At 56.0% G+C, this 13,393-nt stretch overlaps 1 protein-coding gene across 5 annotated transcripts in view; it reads left to right on the top strand.

The window, feature by feature from the left end:
- HSPG2 (heparan sulfate proteoglycan 2) overlaps nt 1-13,393 on the top strand; it is a 121,520-nt gene that overhangs the window by 105,420 nt on the left and 2,707 nt on the right. For 2 of the 5 annotated variants that reach the window (XM_074380253.1, XM_074380251.1), the window contains 18 exons: nt 1,314-1,518; nt 2,965-3,062; nt 3,986-4,252; nt 5,619-5,728; nt 5,930-6,077; nt 6,160-6,276; nt 6,631-6,648; nt 6,915-7,026; nt 7,693-7,837; nt 7,926-8,025; nt 8,152-8,261; nt 8,383-8,491; nt 9,397-9,495; nt 9,887-10,108; nt 10,389-10,633; nt 10,970-11,141; nt 11,247-11,369; nt 11,483-11,539. In XM_074380253.1, the coding sequence (XP_074236354.1) occupies nt 1,314-1,518; nt 2,965-3,062; nt 3,986-4,252; nt 5,619-5,728; nt 5,930-6,077; nt 6,160-6,276; nt 6,631-6,648; nt 6,915-7,026; nt 7,693-7,837; nt 7,926-8,025; nt 8,152-8,261; nt 8,383-8,491; nt 9,397-9,495; nt 9,887-10,108; nt 10,389-10,633; nt 10,970-11,141; nt 11,247-11,369; nt 11,483-11,539 (2,457 nt within the window). The remainder of the gene's footprint in view (nt 1-1,313; nt 1,519-2,964; nt 3,063-3,985; nt 4,253-5,618; nt 5,729-5,929; nt 6,078-6,159; nt 6,277-6,630; nt 6,649-6,914; nt 7,027-7,692; nt 7,838-7,925; nt 8,026-8,151; nt 8,262-8,382; nt 8,492-9,396; nt 9,496-9,886; nt 10,109-10,388; nt 10,634-10,969; nt 11,142-11,246; nt 11,370-11,482; nt 11,540-13,393) is intronic. The other 3 variants (XM_074380254.1, XM_039474152.2, XM_074380255.1) reach the window with 2 other exon arrangements.

Here is a 13,393-nt window from a genome sequence, read left to right as displayed (position 1 = left end):
TAGCCCTGGCACTGCCACTGGAAACCATTCTGTGTACATAAGCACCCAGCCTGCCCCCCCTGCCAGGCAGTGAGAACGCTCAGGGCAGGGCCTGGACCCAGGCATCTCAGCAGCCCTGGGCTTAGCTGAGGGTGACAGCAGGATGGGCTGGGCAAATGCTTGACAGGGACAACAGTGAATGAGTGACAGGAGTGCCCACCCCCAGCACGCCCAGGGCCTCAGTGGGTCTTCAGAGACCCCAGCATTTCCATGGCCTCCTACATCAGCAATAGAAAAGTTTGGGGCTTTTGGACCCCAAACTCTCAAAGTAGCCCAGCATGTAACCCGCTGGTCCAGGGCCCGGACGGTGGACTCAGACCTGGGTTCAAAGCACAGCTTGGCCATTTGCTGGCTGTGCAGCCTTGGCCAAGTCACTGAACCTTTTTGAGCCTCAGTTTCTTTCTTTTTCTTTTCTTTTCTTTTTCTTTTTTTTTTTTTTTTTGAGACAGAATCTCACACTGTCACCCAGGCTGGAGTGCAGTGACGTGATCTTGGCTCACTGCAACCTCTGTCTCCCGGTTTCAAGTGATTCTCATGCCTCAGCCTCCCAGTAGCTGGGACTACAGGCATGCACCACCCTGCTTGGCTAGTTTTTGTGTTTTTAGTAGAGAAAGGGTGTCGCCATTTTGGCCAGGCCGGTCTTGAACTTCTGACCTCAAGTGATCCACCCACCTCAGCCTCCCAAAGTGCTGGGATTATGGGCATGAGCCACTGCACCCAGCCTGAGCCTCAGTTTCTTTATCCGTAAAGTGAACAACGCCGACCAGGTAGGCTGAGATGGAAAAGTACACACATGTAAACACAGATGTAAAACTGTAGCTCACAGTAGGCACTTAGTAAATGGGGACAATATGCATCTGCCCCCACCCGCCACCTGTCCCCTGCACATGTAGGTGTCTTCACCATGGCCAAGGCCCTGGATTCTCTTATTTAAACTGCAGGCAGAATAGGCTTTGCTGTCCTTCCTTAGAATGTCTGAGTCCCTCCCACTCTTGTCGTGGCCTGCCCTCCCCACCCAAAAGCGAGGAGCAGTGGAAACAGAGCCCAGCACTCCACAGGCCCCTATCCATGTTGACGGAATAGTGGCATGGCATGAGTGTGCACAGGAATGAATCTGCCACTTCATGAACGGTCTTTTTTCCCCGGTCAGAGAGGCTATCAGGAGAAGAACATTCCTGGAATGTTGGGCTAGGGGTTTCCTGGGCCCCCGGAAGGGCATCAGGGACATCATACACACAGGTACCTGCAGAACCTTGTATGTGTCCTCCCTGCAGGCCCCCCCGGCTCTCTCCCTGCCACCTCCATCCCAGCGGGGTCCACGCCCACCGTGCGGGTCACGCCTCAGCTAGAGACCAAGAGCATTGGGGCCAGCGTTGAGTTCCACTGTGCTGTGCCCAGCGACCGGGGTACACAGCTCCGTTGGTTCAAGGAAGGGGGTCAGCTGCCTCCAGGCCACAGCGTGCAGGATGGGGTGCTCCGGTGAGTGGGGTCGGAGCAGGACTGGAGTTGGGCAGCACAGCCCAAGGCTCACAGTGGGCAGAGTTAAAGCACCTGCCCCAGCGGGCGCAGCATGAAGCACTGTCCTTGGACACATCACTTGACCTCTCTGAGCCTCAGTGTTCTCAGTTGTATAATGGGTTATGTAAGACTGAAATGAGGGCCAGGTGTGGTGGCTCACGCCTGTAATCCCAGCACTTTGGGAGGCCAAGGTGGGCAGATCACATGAGGTCAGGAGTTTGAGACCAGCCTGGCCAACATGGTGAAACCCCGTCTCTACTAAAAATACAAAAAATTAGCTGGGCATGGTGGCACATGCCTGTAATCCCAGCTACTCAGGACGCTGAGGCATGAGAATTGTTTGAACCCGGGGCAGAGGTTGCAGTGAGCCGAGATTGCACCACTGCACTCCAGCCTGGGCAACAAGGGCAAAACTCCATCTCAAAAAAAAAAACACTGGGCCAGGTGCAGTGTCTCATGCCTGTAATCTCAGCACTTTGGGAGGCTGAGGAGGGTGAATCACCTGAGGTTAAGAGTTTGAGACCAGCCTGGCCAACATGGTGAAACCCCCTCTCTACTAAAAATCCAAAAAATTAGCTGGGTGTGGTGGCAGGCGCCTGTAATCCCAGCTACTCAGGAGGCCGAGGCATGAGAATTGCTTGAACCCGGGGGCAGAGCAGTGAGCTGAGATCACACCACTGCACTCCAGCCTAGGCAACAGAGCGAGACTCTGTCTCAAAAAAAACGCTGAAATAAGATTATTTAAAGCACAGCACTTGGTGCTTGGAAGGCCTTCAGTAAACAGTGGCCCATTCATATTTATTATTAGAAAGAAAATGGGCCCTAGGGCCAGAAATATACAAATGAACCCAGATCTCAGCTTGGCTACTTGATAACTGTGTGATCTGGAGCTCTAGACCATAACATCTTTGTCTAAAAGGGGTGTGGTGCCCCCTAAACTGCCTGCCTACCTCTAGTGGTTACTGAGAAACTAGAAGTCCATATGGGATGCTGTTTTATATCAGTTTTTAACTCCCACATTATTGCAAAGCATTCTTTTTTTTTTTTTTTTTTTTTTTTTGAGACTGAGTCTCGATCTGTCACTCAGGCCTGGAGTGCAGTGGCGTGATCTCGGCTCACTGCAACCTCCGCCTCCTGGGTTCAAGCAATTCTCATGCCTCAGTCTCCAGAGTATCTGGGATTCCAGGCATGTGCCACCACGCCCTGCTAATTTTTGTATTTTTAGTGGAGACAGGATTTCACCATGTTGACCAGGCTCGTGTCAAACTCCTGACCTCAGGTGATCCACCTGCCTCAGCCTCCCAAAGTTCTGGGATTATAGGCATGAGCCATTGCACTGGGTTCAATTACAAAGCATTCTATCAATTGTTTTCAACTCCCCGATGTCTTATTATTTTTTCTTTATAGAATCCAGAACTTGGACCAGAGCTGCCAAGGGACATATGTTTGCCAGGCCTATGGACCTTGGGGGCAGGCCCAGGCCAGTGCCCAGCTGGTTGTTCAAGGTAGGAGGGTGGCTTCAGGCCTCTGCTAAGAGCAGGGAACAGGGATGAGAAGGGGAGAGAGGCACAGGGCCCAGGCCCTATTCCCCAGGAATCCCCCTAAGTGTGTGAGAATAAAGAGAATTATTCAATTTTGCCTTGCTTGTGTCTAGCATAGACTGAAAGGGGCTTGATAAATATTTCAGGGGAGGGAAGAAGGATATGGGTGGAGTGTGTGAGTGCTCAGATGAACCGATGAAGAATGAGTCAGTGTGAACCAGGCATGGTGGAGCACACCTGTAGTCCCAGCTACCCAGGAGGCTAAGTTGGGAGCATTGTTTGAGTGCATGAGTTCTAGGCTGCAGTGAGTCGTGACCACACCTATGAAGACCTTGTCACTTAAAAAAAAAAAAAAAGCCGGGCGCGGTGGCTCAAGCCTGTAATCCCAGCACTTTGGGAGGCCGAGGCGGGTGGATCACGAGGTCGAGAGATCGAGACCATCCTGGTCAACATGGTGAAACCCCGTCTCTACTAAAAACACAAAAAATTAGCTGGGCATGGTGGCTCGTGCCTGTAATCCCAGCTACTCAGGAGGCTGAGGCAGGAGAATTGCCTGAACCCAGGAGGCGGAGGTTGCGGTGAGCCGAGATCACGCCATTGCACTCCAGCCTGGGTAACAAGAGCAAAACTCTGTCTCAAAAAAAAAAAAAAAAAAGAAAGAAAGAAAGAAAGAAAGAAAGAAAAAAAAAGAGTAAGAGAACACATGAGTGAGTAACCACATAGACCTGACAAGTGAGTGTGTTTGTAAATGAATGCATGAAAAAGTGAATGAGGAATGAATTAATGCTGGAGCTTCAGTGCTCACCTCTCCTCGGGCAGTGTATGGCCTCCCTCGGGCCAGGCCTTCGGGACTGATCTCACTGGCCCTCTGCCTCCCTCCCCGCCAGCCCTGCCCTCTGTGCTCATCAACATCCGGACCTCTGTGCAGACCGTGGTGGTCGGCCATGCCGTGGAATTCGAATGCCTGGCACTGGGTGACCCCAAGCCTCAGGTGACATGGAGCAAAGTGGGAGGGCGCCTGCGGCCTGGCATTGTGCAGAGTGGAGGCGTCGTCAGGATCTCCCACGTAGAGCTGGCTGATGCAGGACAATATCGCTGTACCGCCACCAACTCAGCCGGCACCACACAATCCCACGTGCTGCTGCTGGTGCAAGGTAAAGGCCAGTGGGGACTGCTGTTGGGGACAGTGAGTGGAGCAGGGGCTACTCCCGCCTGCCTGCCTGCCTGCTCCCTTTCTGTTCTCTTGGAATATTTTCCATTGTGTGTATTTAAGGGGCAGGTTTCATAACAGGGGATAGCAGCAGGGGATAAAAGTGAGGGTCCCCCAGGGCAGCCTGGAATGGACAGGGACCAAGCTAGGCCATGGAGCATCAAGAAGAAAAAAGAAACCTCGTCCTCATCTGCAGGGAGTGTCTGCTCTGCTGGGGGAGACCTGCAGCATAGTCTGAGGGCAGAGACATAACCTAGAAAACAAACAAACCTACCAGAGAGTAAAACAAGGACAACAGATGCAGGGCAGACACAAACACTGTGAGTTTTTTTGTTTTTGTTTTTGTTTTTTTTGAGATGGAATCTTTTTTTTTTTTTTTTGAGACGGAGTTTCGCTCTTGTTACCCAGGCTGGAGTGCAATGGTGCAATCTCGGCTCACCGCAACCTCCGCCTCCTGGGCTCAGGCAATTCTCCTGCCTCAGCCTCCTAAGTAGCTGGGATTACAGGCATGCACCACCATGCCCAGCTAGTTTTTTGTATTTTTAGTAGAGACGGGGTTTCACCATGTTGACCAGGATGGTCTCGATCTTTCGACCTCGTGATCCACCCGCCTCGGTCTCCCAAAGTGCTGGGATTACAGGCTTGAGCCACCGCGCCCGGCCTGAGATGGAATCTTACTCTGTCACCCAGGATAGAGTACAGTGGCACGATCTCGGCTTACTACAACCTCCACCTCCCAGGTTCAAGGGATTCTCCTGCCTCAGCCTCTTGAGTAGCTGGGATTACAGGCATGTGCCACCACACCCAGCTAATTTTTGTATTTTTAGGAGAGACAGGGTTTCACCATGTGGGTCAGGCTGATCTTGAACTCCCGACCTTGTGATCTGCCCACCTTGGCCTCCCAAAGGGGTGAGATTACAGGTGTCAGCCACCGCACGGAACCAACACTGTGTGTTCTTTAAAGGCAATTCCTTTTTACCCCAAGCCCTGTAACTTGCCTCCAAACTTTCTTACCCATACTGCCCCTAGCACCCACTTCTCAAGTCCCCAAAGGGCTGCACAATTTTCTGCCCAGGCATGTTGAAGAGGTCTCAGGCTGTGCAGTGAAGTGGATCTGGCCATGAACCCTGACTCTGCCCCAGCAGGAGTGAACGGCCACTTTTCCTTTCTAAGCCATAATTTCCTGATCTATGAAATGAAATGTAGTGCCTCCCTTCAAGGGGTGGTGTGAGGATGAAATGAATCAGGGTAGCTGGGCACACATCTGGGACTCTCATGTAGATGGCCTACGTCTCTTCCACGCCTCCCAGCCTTGCCCCAGATCTCAACGCCCCAAGAAGTCCGTGTGCCTGCCGGCTCTGCAGCTGTCTTCCCCTGCATAGCCTCAGGCTACCCCACTCCTGACATCAGCTGGAGCAAGGTAAGTGCTGGAAAGGAAACCCGAGGGCGTGCCTGAGGGGCTGGGACCAGTTCTCAAGCATCTCAGTGTCCCCAGGATCTGGCACAGGCTTGGCCAAGAGTAAACGCTCAATGTTGGAAGGTAGGCCTGAGGCACAAATGGGAGGCAGGTTCCTGGAGCTATGTGCCAAGGCCAGGACTCTCAGTGCTGGCACGTTTGCAGGTGGACGGCAGCCTGCCCCCCGACAGCCGCCTAGAGAATAACATGCTGATGCTGCCCTCAGTCCGACCCCAGGACGCGGGCACCTACGTCTGCACCGCCACAAACCGCCAGGGCAAGGTCAAAGCCTTCGCCCACCTGCAGGTGCCAGGTAAGACACCACCCGCCAGAATTGGCAGTGCCCTGCCCATTCCCTGAAGGGCAGGGTCTCCAACGGTGCTCTCTGCTGGCAGAGCGGGTGGTGCCATACTTCACGCAGACCCCCTACTCCTTCCTGCCGCTGCCCACCATCAAGGATGCCTACAGGAAGTTCCAGATCAAGATCACCTTCCGGCCCGACTCGGCCGATGGTGAGCAGGAGGGTTGGTTCGTGGGGTGAGCTGGCCTGGGTTGAGGGGCCTCATGGAATAACTGCCATCATGGCTTGAGCCCCGGCTGCCCCTCAGTCCTGCCCTGTTCCCTCAGCCCCCCCTCTCCAGAAGCCCCCAGAACTTCGGGCCTCCACTCTGGTATGCCTTCTCTCGTGCCTCCCCACTTCTCTGTGGTATCTCCAGCCCCTTCATGGCTCCTCTGCCACCGGGTGTCACCCCTAGTCCTCCCGTCCCGGCTTCCTCTCCCTGTCTCTGCTCTTCCTCCCTCCTCTTCCTCCATCTCACCCTTTCCTCCTCTCTCTCTCTTATGGGTCTCTGACTTTCACTGTCCAGGCCTCCTCCTCTACTCGGGTGAGTCTCTGCCTCCCTCTCCTCCTTGGGGGAGACTCTCCAGTGTGTGTGTGAAGCAAATTCAGTTTCTTTCCAGTGGCTCTCAGCAAAGCCCTGGCATTTGGGGCACCAGCCCTGAGATCATGAGAAGGCCCTGGCTTGTGAGGACTGCCAGAGGGAGGGGCAGGTTCCAAGAGTGGACAGGCTCAAGAGCCTGGGTGGGGAGGTGGGGGAGGATGGGGAGCCTGGCTGGATGGGAGGCCCCTGACCCAGCGATGCCCACTCAGGGATGCTGCTATACAACGGGCAGAAGCGAATCCCAGGGAGCCCCACCAACCTGGCCAACCGGCAGCCCGACTTCATCTCCTTCGGCCTCGTGGGTGGAAGGCCCGAGTTCCGGTGAGACCCCTGGCCTCCCCGTCTATGGGGGACTGGACGCAAGGCTTTGGTCTGTCAAGCATTACCCTGGGCTCAGTTATACAAAGGACATCTGGAGGAAGGAGAATATGTGACCACTACCCTTGGTGACCACCCAATCTACTGGAGTAGGAATAGTATGCCAGCCACGTGGAGGAGGGTGCAACCTCAGACTAGGGACTGCTGCAGGCCAGGATTCATTCATTCATTCATTCATTCATTCATTCATTCATCAGGTGTTTGCTGAGCATTGATACAGGTATAACAAAACAGACCAAATTCTGGCTCTTGTGGGAAGTCATATTCTAGCTGGGGAAGAATAAACAAGCCATAAACAAAGAAACAAGGTGATCTCAGGGAGAGAAGAGCCCTCAGAGGAGCCTCGAGGCCAGGTGTTAGGCTGCAGGACCCTGAGCCTGGGGGCCACTGTGTCCCTGTGGGCTGCTCTGGAAAAGTTCCCAGTGAAAGGATGTGGGGAGAGATCTGGGGGACGGGTCCTGGGGTGGCAGGACAAGACAGGGACAGGAACTGGAGCAGCCCCAGGACAGAGACTGCAAGAAGTGGTGACATCCCTCCTCTGGGGCCCCTTAGCCCTTCTTACGAACCCCATACCCACTCTCTCCTGTCCCGGCCCACCTGGTGGAGCAGGTTCGATGCAGGCTCAGGCATGGCCACCATCCGCCACCCCACGCCACTGGCCCTGGGCCATTTCCACACCGTCACCCTGCTGCGCAGCCTCACCCAGGGCTCCCTGATCGTGGGTGACCTGGCCCCGGTCAACGGGACCTCCCAGGTGAGACCTAACCCTATCCTGCTACTTCCAGCCCCCTCCCGCCCCTGGTCAGCCTCTGTCGCCATTCCTGACCGCCCCATCTCCCCAGGGCAAGTTCCAGGGCCTGGACCTAAACGAGGAGCTCTACCTGGGCGGCTACCCTGACTATGGTGCCATCCCCAAGGCAGGGCTGAGCAGCGGTTTCGTAGGTGAGCCCCTCCCCACCTCCAGCTGAGGTCAGGCCTTACCTGGCTGGCTGGAGAGCCTGGGAGGGCCCCGCAGGGTGTGGGCTGGGACACCCCTGCCCTGCGCTCATCCCGCCCGTCCGCCCCCAGGCTGTGTCCGGGAGTTGCGCATACAGGGCGAGGAGATCGTCTTCCATGACCTCAACCTCACAGCGCACGGCATCTCCCACTGCCCCACCTGTCGGGACCGGCCCTGCCAGGTGACCCCACAGCCCATACACCACCTGGCCTCCGCCCCCTGCTGTGGCTGGAGCCTGTGGGAAAGTTGGGGGGCGAGGGGTGCTGATTGTCTCAGCTTTACTTCTGGGGGCTGCTTTGCAGAATGGCGGTCAGTGCCACGACTCCGAAAGCAGCAGCTACGTGTGTGTCTGCCCAGCTGGCTTTACCGGGAGTCGCTGTGAGCACTCGCAGGCCCTGCACTGCCATCCAGGTACGCACCCACCACCGAGAGTCCCTGTCACCCCAAGTGCCTGCCTCTTCCCGTTGCTGCCTCTCCATATCCACCGCCATCTCAACGGGGTGGCACTTCCATACCCCCTCTCTACCTGAGCACTCACCACTCCTCCCACGCACCCATCCCCATCTCTGCTTCCCAGTGGCCCTCACCCCATCGCTGCTGCTTCCCCTCCTCCATCCCTGCTGACCAGATTCTTACCACTATCCTCCCCCATCCTAGGCCCATCTCTTTTTCTTTCTTTCTTTTTCATTTGAGACGAAGTTTCACTCTTGTTGCCCAAGCTGGAGTGCAGTGGCATGATCTCGGCTCACTGCAACCTCCGCCTCCCAGGTTTAAGTGATTCTCCTGCCTCAGCCTCTTGAGTAGCTGGAATTACAGGTGTCCACCACCACCCACGGCTAATTTTTTGTATTTTTAGTAAAGATGAGGTTTCACTGTGTTGGCCAGGCTAGTCTTGAACTCCTGACCTCAGGTGATCCACCCGCCTCAGCCTCCCAAAGTGCTGGGATTACAGGCGTGAGCCACCACGCCCGGCCCCCAGTCCCATCTTATTATCCAGGTACCCACCCCATTACTGCCACCAGGTGTCCCCCCGCGGCCCTGACACTTATCCAGGTCTACCCTCTGAAGAACCTGCAGACACAGAGTCCCTCGACTGCTTCCCCTGCGGTCCTCCCCTCGGCCTCTTCTGGCTCCCACCTTGCTCTGCTCTGCTCCCTCCTCTGAGGCCTCGCAGGCAGCTCAAGGCCTCCCAGAAGGCTGGCCTGGCCCTCACTAGCTGAGCCCCCCAGGGTGTGATGGGCAGGGCTTTGGCGTCAGGGCCCCACTCCCTCCACAGTCACCTCAATGTCCTCCTCACTGGCCTGTGTGCCCCCCAGAGGCCTGTGGGCCCGACGCCACCTGTGTGAACCGGCCTGACGGTCGAGGCTACACCTGCCGCTGCCACCTGGGCCGCTCAGGGTTGCGGTGTGAGGAAGGTGAGTGGAGCCAGGCCTGAGACCTCTCAGGGTCCCAGTGTCAGCCGAGGAGGCTGGGTGGGGCACTCTGAGGCCATGATGGGCCGTATGGATGATAAAACGATTCCCAAGCCAGAGGGTCTGGAAGCCACCTGGCCACATGTCTGCCCAGCCTGAATCCCTTAGTGAGCGCAGGCCCCAAAGAGGACCCCAGTCCTATCAGAGCTCCTCTCAGCCTCATCTGAAAGGGCGGAGGGCCCTTGGGCTGCTACAGTTGGTGTCAGCTGGTCCTGAGACTCTGGACCTGGAGAGTGAGGCGGGCAGGGGTCCCAGAGAGAGAAAAGTAGAGTCACTGGACCCCATTGGAGGGCCCAGGCTCCCCGTTGCCTCGGCTGAGCTGTGGCTGCTGCAGGTGTGACAGTGACCACCCCCTCGATGTCGGGCACCGGCTCCTACCTGGCGCTGCCCGCCCTCACCAACACACACCACGAGCTACGCCTGGACGTGGAGTTCAAGCCACTCGCTCCTGACGGGGTCCTGCTGTTCAGCGGGGGAAAGAGCGGGCCTGTGGAGGACTTCGTGTCCCTGGCAATGGTGGGAGGTCACCTGGAGTTCCGCTATGAGTTGGGTTCAGGTAAGCACCCGGCACCAAATGCAGGCCTCTGCACACCAAGCTTTGTGCCCCCCTCAGCTCTCCCAGCCCCAGGGAGGCATGGGGAAGAAATGCAGGGGTCATCTTGTCTCTGTGTGTGACTTGAGGCAAATCCCTGGGCCTCTCTGAGCGTCGGGCTCCTCATCTGGAATACAGCAAGCTATAGGGCATTCTCCGTCTACTCAGGGCCCTGTTTGTGGTGGAGAGGGCAGGGAGCTCTGTGTGCCCCCAGGTGCCCAACCCTATCCGACATCCTCCCCAGGGCTGGCTGTTCTGCAGAGCACCGAGCCACTGGCCCTGGGCCGCTGGCACCGCGTGTCTGCAGAGCGCCTCAACAAGGACGGCAGCCTTCGGGTGAATGGTGGACGCCCCGTGCTGCGGTCCTCACCCGGGAAGAGCCAGGGCCTCAACCTGCACACCCTGCTCTACCTGGGGGGCGTGGAGCCTTCTGTGCCACTGTCCCCAGCCACCAACGTGAGCGCTCACTTCCGAGGCTGTGTGGGCGAGGTAAGAGCAGCCTCCAAGGGACAAGCGGAGGGGAGGGGTGCACCCCGGGCCCCTCCACCTGTGGCTATCCCTGGACCCTGGGCTGGCTGCACCTCTGAGTCTCAGTTTCCTCCTCTGTAAAATGGGCATGATCACGCCTACTTTGAAGGGTTGGGCTGAGGCTCGTCTGCACAGATGAATGTTTCTGGCACCAACGCCTTTGCCTCCCGCCCACACCTAGAATCCGTGCTGCCCACCATGGGCTCTGAGCTGCCCGGCTGCATTCTTCTCCCTGCCGGTATACCTGGGCCTCTGCCTCCACGCCCCTTCAGTCTCTCGGTGTCCCTGTGCCCACAGGTGTCAGTGAATGGCAAAAGACTGGACCTCACCTACAGTTTCGTGGGCAGTCAGGGCATCGGGCAATGCTACGACAGCTCCCCATGTGAGCGCCAGCCATGCCAGCACGGTGCCACGTGCATGCCTGCTGGGGAGTATGAGTTCCAGTGCCTGTGTCGAGATGGATTCAAAGGTGGGAACAAGCCTGTCCAGGGCACCAGAGGGGGGTGGGCACGGGCGTTCAGCGACACCTGCAGCAAACGCCCACCCACCCACTCACCTCTGCCCTGGCCCGCAGGAGACTTGTGTGAGCACGAGGAGAACCCCTGCCAGCTCCACGAGCCCTGTCTGCATGGGGGCACCTGCCAGGGCACCCGCTGCCTCTGCCTCCCTGGCTTCTCTGGCCCACGCTGCCAACAAGGTACCCAGGCCTGGCTTCTCTCCACTGCACCTCAGTCGTCCTGGGGCCCCGGGGCTCAACATAGTACCCACGGGTGTCTCTGCCCACCAACTGGACCCTGCCCTTCTCCACAGGCTCTGGACATGGCATAGCAGAGTCTGACTGGCATCTTGAAGGCAGCGGGGGCAGTGGTGAGTACTTGCCATGGCCTCCCTTCAGCTTCAGCCTCAGCTCGCCCTTCCAGTTACCCCACACCCTCGATTCTGGCCTATAAGCAAAGCAGGCTTCTATGAGGAGCTTGCTGGGCACAAAGAGACAGAATGAGGAAGCGCTCAGCCACACGGAGCTGGGGCCTGCCCCATACTCACTGGCTAGGTGATGATGGGTAGGCCTTTGAAACCACTCTGACCTCGGTTTCTTCCTCTGTATTTGCGTATTCGGTCAACAAATATCTATTGTGTGCCCATCCTTGCCTTGGGAGCAGTAAATATAAGATGGATAACGGCCGGGCGAGGTGGCTCACACCTGTAATCCCAGCACTTTAGGAGGCCAAGGCAGGTGGATCACCTGAGGTCAGGAATTCGAGACCAGCCTGGCCAACGTGGTGAAACCCCATCTCTACTAAAATCCAAATAATCAGCTGGATGTGGTAGCAGACGCCTGTAGTCCCAGCTACTTGGGAGGCCGAGGCAGTAGAATCACTAGAACCCAGAAGGCGGAGGTTGCAGTGAGCCCAGATTGTGCCACTGCACTCCAGCCTGAGTGACAGGAAAAAAATAGATGCATAAAGCAAGACCCTCATTCCCAAGAATTCCACCGTCTGCTGAAAAGCAAAGCACACAGTCAAGAGTGAACGCTGATTGAATGTTTCCGGGCGCTGTCTAACCTTTTACAGACACATCTCTTCTTACATATCATTAACATAATAGGCCAGGCAGTGGTATCATGGTTAAGAGTATAGACTTGGTGGCCGGGTGCAGTGGCTCACACCTGTAATCCCAGCACTTTGGGAGACCGAGGCAGGTGTCTCATGCCTGTAATCCCAGCACTTGGGGAAGCCAAGGTGGATGGATTACCTGAGATCAGGAGTTCAAGACCAGCCTGGTCAACAAAGTGAAACTCCATCTCTACTAAAAATACAAAAACTAGCCAGGTGTGGTGGTGCGCACCAGCCACTCAGGAGGCTGAGGCAGAATTGCTTGAACCTGGGAGGCAGAAGTTACAGTGAACCGAGATTGTACCACTTCACTCCAGCCTGGCCACAGAGCAAGACTCCATCTCAATAAAAAATAATAAAAATTAAAAATTTCTATATATAATCTTCATTCATGAAGTTGTTGTAAGGATTGAGTTAAATGCGATGGTGTCTGTGGCTGGATGGGACGCTCCCCGCATAGGCACATCGCAGGTGCTTGGTAAATGTCAGCCGCCCTCCTCATCATCTGGTGGAGGGTAGCAGAGGGTCCCCTACTCTTGACACCTGCCAGACCTACTGTGGCCAGTTCCGGCCTGAAGGATGGGTCATGAGCAGATAGGGCTGGGAGTGGTGGAGCCACACACGGTATGGACATCAGGGATGAAAGGCCCAGGTTGCAATCTTGGTTCCCCCCACATCCTGAGGCAGTCGCTCGCCTGAGCCTTCCTGCCCGTCTGTAAGGTACAACACCAACGCTCGGAGCCATCTATTCCCACGGTCCAAGGTGACCAACTGTCCCAGTAGCTCTGGACTGAGGGGTTTCTTGGGATGTGGGACAGCCAGCACTAAAGCCAAACAGCATGGCCGGTCACCCGACACAGATCCTTTGGACTGCACGAAATAAAATACATAGATTTAAGGAAAGCAATTATGCTGAAGTAATCGAAACACTTTTTAAGTTTTCTGACTTGCTCTATGTGTGCTGCTTTATTATCACATCAAATCACACGATCTGGTGGTGGTCTCGGTAGCTACCACGATTTCCAAACAGTAGTATGTGTCAATGGGGTTTTGAAATATTTGCAGCTCCTGTAGTGTGATAAGCAAATACTAGTAACAAAGTCGTAGG

This window comes from Saimiri boliviensis, chromosome 11 (assembly GCF_048565385.1).
Source record: "Saimiri boliviensis isolate mSaiBol1 chromosome 11, mSaiBol1.pri, whole genome shotgun sequence".
In the NCBI taxonomy this organism is placed as follows: domain Eukaryota; kingdom Metazoa; phylum Chordata; class Mammalia; order Primates; family Cebidae; genus Saimiri; species Saimiri boliviensis.
This window is presented reverse-complemented; position numbering and strand designations above follow the sequence as displayed.